Below are 11,915 nucleotides of genomic sequence, written 5' to 3' on the forward strand. Positions count from 1 at the left end.
GATTTTTCGTTTTAATTTGGAGGTGTTCAATCGCTAAGTCTTGAGTGGGAATCCTGTCATGTGCTGAGGGTGGGACTGGCTGGTGCTGCTGGCGGGTGGGGCTGGGCCCGGAAGGCGTGGCCGAGGGGAGGGGCAGAGCTGAGAGCTGGGGCCGGGAGAGGCCCACGTCTTCCTGGAGGCAGTGTCCCTGGTTTCCGTCCTCTCCTGTCCCCTCACAGACGGTTCCTGTGCAGCTCAGGGTGTGTGGGACCAGTCTCTTCTTGGGTACCATTAGTAACCTGTGAACTGAGAAGCTGCAGCTCTGTATTTAACCAGCTTACCAGATGTTTCCTGTGGCTTGACAGATGTAGCGTTTACTAGAAAGTTACACTCGTGAGATTGGAGTGTTGTGGACACTGTTGCTATAGACATTGAGTCCGGGCAGGATGTGGAAGACGGGCTTCGCGTCATTTGGGGGGTTGCGTAGGTTTTCCCCAGAACAGAAGTGCTCCTTTCACGATGTGCTTTGACCTTCTCTCTCACAGCTCTGGTGCCCAGTTTAAAGGAGACAGGGACTATCATGAGAGGCGGCTGCCTGGGGTCGCAGGAGCTCAGGTGTGGGCAGGTTGTGAGCGGCTGCTCGCCTCCCTGGTGCTCTGCCTCTGTGGGCCGCCTGACACCACAGTCTGGCTGGAAATCTGCAGACTGGGCAGCTTTCGCGCCCACCTCAGGCTCTGTGAGGCTGAGGCAGGCTGCGGCTTTGTCTTGGTGCCTGCAGTCAGCACCGCCCATCCCACGGAGCTGGGAGTGCTGCATGGGACGCAGAAGGGCATCGCCCCTGTGGCGCCCAGGTGGCTTGCTGGAGGGAACGGGGGGCCTCTGAGGTCCCCGAACCTTTCCTTCCCTCCAGCCTGTCCCTCCTGGGTTTTGTTTGCTGCATTTTTTTGAGTTTTATAAAAGCCTACAGTTGGGGAAGATGCAGAAACAAAGGAGGAGGAAATCGCTGGCCATGATCTGACAGCAGATCCATTTTCTCACGGAGTGCAACTGTAGCGATGCGTGTAACGCTTTAGCAAGCCCACCGGTAAGCGCTCCCTCCTGGGACTTGCCAGCCCCCACCAGGCGAGGAGCTTCGCCTGCCCTGGGCCCTCCTTGTAGGGACTCTTATTCTGGCGGGGCGCCGCCTGGCTGGGCGCTGGCTGCCAAGTCCCAGTCCGGCTGCTTTCTGGGAGGAGGGAGGAGGCTGGGCTGCTCTGCGCTCCTTGGCAATGATTAAAGCGAGGTTAGTGCTGAAGTCTTTCATTTCACTCCCTTCTCTTGCCTTTTCCAAACCAGATGGCAGCCCTGTATGTTCAGCTGTGATTCATCTAAAGCTGGGCGTGGTGGTGCTGAGGATGCGCTCGGGAGGACAGCAGCCTCCCTCCCTGTCCCTCCAGAGGGGCCGACGCGGGGCTGTGGGAGGGGCTGTGCCCTCCTGGATAGGCGGGTGGGCACCGCGCTGGGCCCTCCTGATGATGGCTGGCAGGTTGCTGTGGGGCAGTGGCTGTCACATGGGCTGTCTGCTGTCAGGCCCGCCTCCCAGAGGAGGGTGTTTTGATTTAGCAAGTCCTAAAGAAAGTGCGAGGGGGCCAAACGCTTGACTGGGAAGTGCCAGTTCCGGCCCCTCCAACCAGTCCTGAGCGATGGGCAGTGTGATCCTCTGCCCACCATCTGCCAGTCCGGTTCCTGGCTGCTGGCAGGGAGGCTGAGTGACTGGAGGGGCACAGGGGCCCCAGGTGCAGAGTGTGTTACACAACAGCAGGGAGTGGACACGTGGGTGGGTGGTGCACACCTGTAATCCTGGCACTCAGGAGGCTGAGGCAGGAGGATCTCTGGGAGTTCCAGGCCAAATTAAACTGAAAAACCCTGAAAACCAAGAAGGAAAGCAATCCTAAGACCTGCTACGGTCCAGATGAAACGAGGACATTGTACCAAGTGAAATCAGTCAGTTATGAAAGCCCGGTACTGGCTCACAGGCCTGGAGAGGGGCATTGGGTGCCAGGGGCTGGTGTCCCACAGGGACAGACATGCAGTTTGGGTGTAGCAGCCAGTCCTGGGGATGGATGGTGCGGATGATTTACACCGCAGTGGAGACGGGCTTAGTGCTCAACATGAGCTGGTGTGGTGCCACACACCTGTAATCCTAGCTGCTCAGGAGGCTGAGGCAGGAGGATCGAGAATTCAAGGCCAGCCAAGTCAGCTTAGTGAGTCCCTGCCTCAAAAAATAATCAAAATAGAGCTGGGGTGCATCTCTGTGTTAGAGCATTCATCTTGCCTGTGTGAGGCCCTGGGTTTCATCCCCATACTGTCCCCCTAATCCCCCAAAAATGAGGAGGCGCATCTTATGTATCCTTTACCACAGTAGAGATCAGTTTTAAAGATGAAGGGCTGGTGGTCAGCTTCACTCTGCAGAGGTGTGTGGGGAGTTGTGTGCTCTTGGGGTGGGCTGGTGTCCTCTGATGGGCCCGTCAGCCAGTGGGCTGTGTCCTGGTCCGGTCCAGACGGGTCCCGCCGTGGAGATGGCCCTCTGTGCCCAGGGATTTACAGAACCTCCAGCTCCAGTCCTGAACTCAAAGCTCAGGTCCCGCCCCTCACTCTTGTGCTGGGCCGGAGCTGTAGGTGCTGCAAGGCCACTCAGGAGGCCCTGCTCATTCTGATCTCTTTGCAGAGTTTGAAAAGGAAGGTATTTTAGTGAGAGTTTCTTAACTCAGAGAAAAAGAAAGCTAGCTGTCAGGACCATTTTTACCTTGCTTTAAGAATAGAAGCAGTGGAGTCCTGTTAAGGGCCTTACATTCTTGGTATATTAGTAGCCTCTAAAGCATCTAGGGGTCTTCAAAACAATCTTTCCTTTAAATGATTTAGATATTATTTCTGTAATGCCACCTATGTTTTTAGAACTAGCTAACCCTTTCCTCTGTTGTTTGGGAAGAGGAGTCCAGCCAGACCTGCCTGGCACTCGGAGGTGACGATCATCCTAAACGCTGAGCATGGGTGTGTGTGGCACAGTCTGCTCACAGACGCCATGTCCTTTAAAGAGTATGTGAGCCAGGTATGGTGGCAGATGCCTATAATCTGAGCACTTAGGAAGCTGAGTCAGGAGTATCTCCAAGAGTTTGAGGCCAACTTGGAGTACTGCATAGTGAGACCCTGACTCCAAAAAAGAAAAAAAAAAAACTACATGGTAGGCACCTCAAAATCTTTTATTAGCTGGGGGAGGCTGAGGCAGGAGGATTGCTCTTTGAGGCCAGCTTGGGCTACATAGTGAGTTCAAGACCAGCCTGCATTACAAAGCCAAACCATCTAAAAAAAAAATCTTTTATTAGATGAATATTTTATCACTTTATATACTCAGGGCTAAATTTAGCATAGTTGTACCATAATTTCAAGGCAGGTTTCGTTGTTTGCTTGCAGTATCTGCGGTCAGAGGAGGATGAGTTCTAAAGAAAAATCAGCTTAGGAATCGTTTAATTCTGAGTCAGTTTATCGAATCAGAAGTTCTCCCCGATACGGGAAAGTCCACAAAGGCATCCGGTACTTCACTACCAGCCTGGGTGGGAAGTGTGCAGGGAGGGGCACCCAGGAAGGCTAGAATGTGCCTGGCAGTGCTCACGTGTGTATAAACAGGGGTGGGATCTCGGTGTCCACAGCCCAGATGGCATCACAAGCAGAGGACAAAGGCCAGGAACCTTCTAGTGACTGCACTTTCTGCGTGCTATGGGTGCCGAGGTGATCTGGCCTTGGGGTAGGGGTCTTGTCACTGTCCTCATCACCAGGACGAAATGCCAGACCCTTGCACCTGCATAGAGAGGTTGATTTTGGCTCAAGTTTTGTTTCAGTCCTTGTGTGGTGGAAGGGTCTGGCACGCTGGAGACCGGCAGACCAGAAGCAGAGCCAGGGAGAGGCGGAACCCTTGCAGGCCACGCCCAGCGACCCGCCTCTTCTGATCTGGCCCCACCCCTACTGCCTGTCAGCTGTGAGCATCACAGGTGGTTTTGATTAAATGCTGTCCCAGGCCTGGGGGTCACCAGAGCCCCCTGCTGCCAGCCGACCTGTTGACCTTGGATCTTCCTGTGCATCCTGGTTTCTGGAGAGATTTGCCTGTGGATGAAGGGGCGAGTCCTGTCCCTGGCTCCACCCTCTGGGACTCCGGGAGTGGGCCTGGCTCAGCTGCACCTGGAGATGAGGCTCCCGCACCCGAGCAGCACCAGATGAGGGGTGGTCCGAGGCCTGGCAGCAGAGTGAGGTACAGAGAATTCTAGGCACGATGACGCTGGAGTAGAAAGGCCTTTTGGAAGCTGGGAGAAGGATGCCCACTTGCTGAGTGCCGGGATGAGGGGACCTGGTGTTGCAGCCTTTCGGGCGCATGTTGTGTCAGTGATGAGCACGGAGAGGTGGCCCGGAAGCGTGCGGGTTGCCATGCCCCGCACCCGTGGCCCCTGGGACTGCACGGCTTCACTCTTGGTGACTGCCGTGTCACCAGCCTCTCCCTTGGGCTAAGACCTGGCGTCCAGGGTTTTCAGAGAAGGGTGGATCCTCACTAGTTTCCAGCGACTTGGTGCAGACTGCAGAAGGACAGGCGTGCCATGGCCTGGGGCTGTGGAGGACCAGCGAGGCCAGGAGGGTGTGGGCCGGGAAGCTCCTTCCCGACTGGTCCTGCCTGGGCTTGTGATACGTCTGTGGGGTCCTCCTCAGTTTCCCGGGACCCCTGTGCCAGCTGGTCCTCGGCTTCCTGAGCTGCTGTCAGCTTCTCCTAAGAAGTCACTCGCTTTTCAGTTGTCACCCTGTGACGGTGGCGTGCCCCGGGCTGGGGCAGACAGCCGTGGACACCATCGAGTGCCTTCGCCTGTGGCTTTGCCTGTGCCCAGGGCAGGGCCTTGCGAGGAAGCCTTTGCCAGGCTTCGAGTCGGGCATGGGGTGTGGGGAGCCTGCTGAGTGTCCACCTCTCCTCCTTCACCCTGTCTCCGTTGTATGTCCCAGCTGTCCCGCATCGCCTCTAAAGACCGCAGAGCCGGTCCCCACACGTGGACGCCGCAGTTGCTCAGCAGAGAGAAGATGGTCTTTGAGGGCTGTGTCCGCAGTAGACACGGCAGCTCGGATGCTCCTGTCCCTTCTCTGCCGAGACGACTGTGCCTAATGCCAAAAGTCTGTGAGTGGTTGTAGTTTTTAGGAATCTGTTCATGGAGAGGGTACATAATGACACAAGCAACTGCAGACTTAGCAGTGAGAGTTTCAGATTATATTTCATCTAACTCAGCAGTGTCTCTGTTGACCCGCGTGTGCACGTGTGTAACATAATTGCGGTGTCTGGGAGGGAGGAGTGCTGGGCACAAGGACCCCAGCCTCCCGGCCCCTGGTAACTGGCCAGCGTAGAGCTTTTACAGGCTGACCCGGGGTCAAACCTCGGCTCCCATCTTGTTGCAACCTGTGATGGAAGACATGGAGGACCCATTGTACTTGGAAAACCGAACCAGTACCATGTGCACAGGGCTGCGGCCTGGAAGTGAGCATGGGCAGCCACTGGCAGGCGGCAGGTCTAGGAAGCCCATTTCCCAAGTTGGCGTTGGCCTTTGGCGGGCCTGGCACTGGACTTGCTCTTCCTCACATCTGTCTCGAAAACTTGTCTGCCTGGCTTTCTGGCTTAGTGGGGGGTGGGAGGGCACACAGGGCTGCCCACCTTGACGGGGCTGCTGGTCGCAGGAGTGAGCTCCCTCCCAGGCAGAAGGAGGAAATCCCAGGGCCTTGGAACCAGGTCTGAGGCCTAATCTGGAGGCCTGGTTCACACCTGAAAGCAGCGTACAGTCAAGACACCGAGTCACTGAGACAGGAAGGAAGTGAATTACAAGGTGTTTCAAATGAAAGTCATTCATTCATTCATAGACAGAGTCTTGCTATGCAGCTCAGGCTGGCCTTGACCCCACTGTACAGTCCTGGATGACCTGGAACTTGTAGTGATCCTCCTGCCTCAGCCTCCCAAGAGCTGAGATTATAGGGCTGGGCCACCATGCCGTTTTCAGATCATTTAACATCAGTGTTCTCTTTCCTGTGGCTTCCACCTGAGTTAGCTGTAAGCTTTCCCCAAGCAAGTGCAACAGAGTGGCTTGGAGCCGGTTGTCCCTGCCACGCTACCGTGGGGTGACTGCTCCAGCAGAGGGGACACTTTCGCTGTCACCGAGCTCCTTTGGGCTCATGGAGAGGGTGGTCGTCACACCAGAGACAGGTGGCAGCCGAGCTGCTGGAGGGGTGTGAGGGCAGTGGGCGTGGGGGCGCTGTCACCCATCTGGACCCCGGAGCCCCGCGGTGACAGCGCAGGCTGGACGACGACGCCTGCGTCTCCTTCCCTGTGACTGTGACTTCGTCCAGACCCTGTAGTAACGAGATGCCAGTGCTGTTGGGACAGGGCCCCGATGACCTCATCCTCCTTGGCCATCTGTTTCTTTCTTGCCTTTTTTTTGGTACTGGGGAGTGAACTCCGGTCCTTGTGCTTATGAGGCAGGTGGTGGCACCACTGAGCTACATCCCCTGTCCCGAAGACCTTTTTTCTAAGCAAGCATCTTGGGAGGTGCCCAGGCCAGCCCATGGCTACTCCCAGGGGAAAGCGGATGCCCAGACATCTGTCCTGCACACACACTGCCTCTGGGAATGGGACAAAGGAACAGCAGGGAGTGGCTCCAGGGCTGGCCGTCTAGGAACCAGGGCTCACAGCCCACTTGCTTGGTAACCTCCTGTGTACCCATGCTGGGCCTCGGTTTACTCATCTGAAAGGTGGGCACACTCCCTCGAGGTGCCATGGGCACCGTGATGGGATGATGGGGCCCTCGTGGGACTCGGCAGCCGTGTGGGAGGGGTGAGGGCTGTGCACGGAGTGTGCACGGCTGTCCCGCGACAGTGCGGTGTGCATGGGGTCACTGAGGAGCAGCGGGGCAGCCGTCTGTTTGGCTGGTGTGGAGAGTCTGGGGCCCGACATGGGGCCCTGGACTCTGGATGTTGGCAGGGAGGTGGCTTTCCTCTGCTGGCCGAGGGACACAGCCATCGGATTCACCAAGGCTGAGAGCTCCACGGCGTTCCCACCGAAGGGTCGTGGGGACCTCGGAGCAGTCTTGGGGTCAGCGGGGTTTTGGGGCGGACCGAATGCTTCCCCGCTCCAGAGAAGTTCTGTGAGGGTTGTCAACAAGAGCACGTGCTGTCCTCAAGGGGCCCCGGTCACTGGGGAGGGCCTGGGGCGGGCGTCCCCAGAGCAGGGCAGGAGGCTGGGAGCTGGTGCTGCCTGTTCCATGGGACCGGAATCGGAACCCTGCCCACCCCACCCGCAGCGGGGCCCAGGAGCGTGTGGGTACCTCGGCAGATACTCGAGGGTGCGTGCTTTTGAAGTCTCAGTGTTTGAGTGAGGACAGCTCAGGCCCCGAATGCAGTCTCTGACAAAGCTTACCAGACCAGCGGTGGCTGAGCCACGCTCTGGCGTTGGTGCTGGGCGGCTCCCGGCATCGCCGGCAAGTGTATGTGGGGGCGGTGGGCCGTCCTGCGTGTGCAGGGGACTCCGCTGTGCCGCCTTCCCAGGCCTGCTCCCTGCGGTCCAGGTCCTGTGCTGCTGGGAGCCGGTGCGCCGCGCCTTGAATGTGCTGTTGGCCTGGCGCTGGGAAGGAAGAGCTGTCTGCTGCCCCAGCCGGCCTTGCCTCACATCCATATACACCCCACACCCAGCCCGGGTGCGCGGGTCTCCACCCACATCCTTCTGCCCGCCCTGGGGCCCTGGGAACTGAGGTCCCGGTTACTGTGCGGGAGGAGCCTGGCTGTGGCACAAGACACACAGGGTCCATTCCTCACAGCTTCACTGCCTGGGAGCTGGTTTTCTTTCTCCCAAATGCTGTGGGCACTTTTTTTGTTTTTCTTCTTGGAGACAGGCTACCTTTGTAGCCCATGCTGGTCTTGAACTGCCAGTGACCCTCCCGCCTCAGCCTCCTGAGATCTGGGATTACAGGCGTGCACTAGCATGCTCGGCATGCCATGGACATGTTTTTCCTTGAGGCCCAGAGTGCTCCCGAACAGGTGGCCCCTGTCCCCCAGGAGGCTCTGTCTTGGAGGAGATGGACGGGCCTCTCCCCAGCCCACCTTTTCAGTTTTTCTCCTGAGCGCTGACAGTGGAACCACTGCACCCCTGTAGGTGAGGTGGGCACCCTGGCACGGAGCCCCTTCCAGCCCGGTGGGCCATAGGGTGCTTGTCCCTGTGCCTCCGCAGGTGCGTGTGGTTTGGGTCCCTGTCCCCATAACACGTGATACCCCGGGAGGTGCCGGGGTTGTGTGATTCACGGGGGCGGCGAAGGGGAAAACAGTGTCTGTTTTACGCTCTGGGAGCAGTGAGGCAGGCTGGAAATGGGAGGAATGAGTAACTTTACTGAAATGACGCCAAGGTCTCGGGACCTGTCCTGGGCGTGATGCCCCCGTGAACTGTTTCTGCCTGATGAGCGCAGGGCCCGGCCAAGGAGCACATCCTCGGACACCCTCTGGACGTGGCTTTCCTCGGGGGCCATTTCAGACTCAGGGTTGGGGAGTGGGCGTTGAGCCTGTGCCCTTTGGTTCCCCAGGTCTGAGGGGTCCCTCCCAGCTCGCCCCCTCCCGAGGCTTCCTGTCTCTGAGCGTCGCTGCCCAGCGTCCCTGTATCTGTCGGGCGGTGAGAAGCCTGACCCACCGTGGGTTCACACCGCTCCGTAGCTGTGGGCTCCGTGTGCCCAGGAAAGTTTACCTAGTCAGAAACAGCTTCATCTGTTTAACTCCTCGAGTATGACGATGTGCTGACACACTCTACCCAGGTAAAAGCCGGTGAGAGTCAGGCCCCGGTGGCCTCCCGGGATGTGGTGTCAGCCACACAGATGTGTCTCAGCCTTGGAGCCACTGCAGAAAGGCGCGGTTGTGGACGTGCCAGGTCGGTGCCCAGGAGCGCTGGGGGATGTTCTTCGTACCGTAGTTCTTGGAGGGTCGCAGAGGCGTGCGGCTCACAGGAGATGTGCTGTCTAAACTGGCCAGACAGGAGTCCTGCCCCATGCTGTCCTCACAGGGTGGGCATTCACTTCCTGGTCACAAGTTGTTCTGTGTAGTCAGCGAGAGCGCAGAACCGTAAAGCTGTGTCCTGTGCCCCATGTCATCCCGAGTGAAGACCTGAGTGTGTGGCTGCCAAGTGCCGCTCCATCTGGGCCCTGTGCCCGGAGTCGGTCTCTGACTGCGACCCCTGGGAGGAGGCCGCACAGGTGCTGCTGGGCTCAGGGCTGGCTGATGGGGCCCGTGCCTGCCTGCCTACTCCTGTCCCTGGCACAGGGTCACCATGTGCTGTGTCCACAGGCAGGGAGAGGACGATGCCCCTCTGAGAAGTTTGCATTTTTTTTTTTTTTTTTTTTTTTGGTTTTTTTGAGACAGGGTCTCACTATGTAGTTGAGACTGATCTGGAACTCGCTATGTAGCCCAGCCTGGTCTCGAACTCACAGCGATCCTCCTGCCTCAGCCTCCGGAGTGCTGGGATTACAGGCGTGCGCCACCATGCCCGGCCTTTTAAAAAAAATTTTTTTTTTTTATGCTAGGGATCGAACTTGGCCCCTTGTGCTTGCAAGGCAGGCGGCAGAACCACTGAGCCAAACCACCAGTCCTAAAGTTTGCATTTCTTAAAGAACAAGCTGGGAGCTCTCTGTCTTCCAGTTTTATTTGAAAGACTTGCTCACTAGTCATGGAATGACAGCTCCAGTGCCAGAGGACTCGATGCACTGAAGCGGGGGACCCAAGGCAAAAAGGATGGTGGTGGTCACAGGGTCCATGTGATGGGCAGTGTCCACGGCATTCCCTTGGACATCACCCTCTCCTCTGTTGATGCCTCCCCGAGCAGGGGGCTGTGGGCAGTCTCGGGCCACACAGGAAGTGGAAGGTGGTGCCCTCCTCCTGGAGCGGGCTCCATCCACGCTCCAGTGGTCTCAAGGGTCACCGTGGCCCCTGCCCTGCTTGGCATCCCTTGCCAGGTGTCCCCCCCTGAGGGCTTGCTGCTCTCTTCCAGAAACAAGGCCACCAATGGAGACTGCCGGAAGGACCCCCGAGAGCGCAGCCGCAGCCCCATCGAGCGCGCTGTGGCCCCCACCATGGGCCTGCACGGCAGCCATCTGTACGCGTCCCTGCCCAGCCTCGGTGTGGAGCAGCCCCTCGCCCTGACCAAGAGCAGTGGGGACGCCGGCAGGGTCAGGGCGGCTGGCCTCTCCCCAACGCTCACGCCGGTGGAGCGGCAGCAGGTACACGGACCTGACGGGTGGGATCGGATGGGCGGTCTGCGGGGGCTTTGCTTTGGGCTGGAATCCTTTCCACTGTGATTTGCTCAGAAGCCTGGGACTGGCATGTATTGAAGGAAGACGGGGAAATTGCAGTGAACAGTTTGGTAGAAAAATGTCTTACGGGGCCGGGTATTCAGCTCAGTGGTTCCATCGCCTGCCTCGCAAGCACAAGGTCCTGAGTTTGATCCCCAGTACCAAAAAAGAAAAGAAAAATCTCTTAATGAAAAGTTTGGCTTGTAGAGGACCCTGTAGTACAGGAGGGCATGGTGGCCTGGGGAGAAGCCGTGACCATGGGCCCCTTGGCTGCTGTCACTGGGAAGTGTGGATGGTGGTGTGGGCCGCTGGGCTCGGATTCCTGCCAGGTTTGGGACAGATCCCATGGCCAGCAGAATCTCAGTCCAGGGCTTTGGGTGGTGGGCAGAGGTGCAGGCTGCTGTGAGTCGGGGGTCACTGACCTACACTTGCACCTAGGGAGTGGCCTGGGCAGTGCATGCCATCCCTGGCACCTGCCTCCCCCTTCGGAGCTCACAGCCAGGGGCTCTGGGGACACAGGGATGGCCCCGAGCTGAGCCTTAACCTCAGGGCAGTGCAGCACGGGGTCCTCCTGCTGGCACTGTCACAGCTGGGTGTGGCAGGGCTGAGAGGACCGAGGAGGAGAGTGGCTGGCTGTGTGGCATCTGTCCTGGAAAACAGGCTCAGGGTGCCGGGTTGCCTGGGTGTGAGGGGAGCCAAGTCCCTGGCTGCGCTGTACACGTGGGTTCAGTTGGGGCCAAGGCCCTAATGCGACAGTGGAGGGTTGGAGACTGTCCGGGGTGAGTCCTGCGGCTTGGGCCAGGAGGGGCCCAGATGCGGACCGTGGGTGGCTGTGTCCCTTTGGATGTCACCGACCCTAAGGCTGGGTGTCCCCTGAGGTCCCCGGGTGGCTGTGTCCCTTTGGATGTCGCCGACCCTAAGGCTGGGTGTCCCCTGAGGTCCCCGCCTACCTCTGCTGGTCTGGACTCTAGTAGGAACAGATGCCAGCTCCAGCTGCCCCTGAGGCGGTTGCAGAGTCAGAGGCACTTGTGGGACAGCATGTGGAGGTGATGGCAGCCAGATGGGGTCAGGAAGAAACCAACTTGGGCCAGCTCTGGCACAGGCAAGACCCTGTGGCCTACTGGAAGGGGCCCAAGGTGGTACTGGCAGACCTGTGGGATCCAAGGCCCCCAGATGCCCTCAGTAGCAGGAGCTGCGGTCTTAGCATCACGTTCTAGAGGACAGCACGGGATGGGGAGTGGCCTGGTGGCTGCGTGGGTTCTAAAGCCCTGGCCCTTTTCCCGCAGAACCGGCCCTCGGTGATCACCTGCGCCTCAGCCGGCGCCCGCAACTGCAACCTTTCACACTGCCCCATCGCGCACAGCGGCTGTGCCGCGCCCGGGCCCACCAGCTACCGGAGGCCACCCAGCGGTGAGTGTCCCTGGCCAGCAGCAGGTGGGGATGGACGCACGGGGCCTGCTGCTCCTCAGTGCCCTCGGCCCAGGGCAGTGGGTACCCACCTTCCAGACTCAGACGTGACCTGATCCTGTGTCCCCTGCCCCCACAGCCGCCCCCGCCTGTGACCCC

The 11,915-nt window shown here is 58.8% G+C and overlaps 1 protein-coding gene across 1 annotated transcript in view; it reads left to right on the plus strand.

The window, feature by feature from the left end:
• The window catches only part of Vgll4 (vestigial like family member 4), a gene marked incomplete at its 3' end in the record, with an annotated part of 104,617 nt that extends 92,702 nt beyond the window's left edge, over positions 1–11,915 (plus strand). The window contains exons 5-7 of the mRNA XM_033759667.1: positions 10,049–10,277; positions 11,636–11,759; positions 11,896–11,915. Of these exons, the coding sequence (XP_033615558.1) occupies positions 10,049–10,277; positions 11,636–11,759; positions 11,896–11,915 (373 nt within the window). The remainder of the gene's footprint in view (positions 1–10,048; positions 10,278–11,635; positions 11,760–11,895) is intronic.

Source organism: Fukomys damarensis, unplaced genomic scaffold (assembly GCF_012274545.1).
Source record: "Fukomys damarensis isolate Sample0158 unplaced genomic scaffold, DMR_v1.0_HiC HiC_scaffold_37, whole genome shotgun sequence".
Lineage (NCBI taxonomy): Eukaryota > Metazoa > Chordata > Mammalia > Rodentia > Bathyergidae > Fukomys > Fukomys damarensis.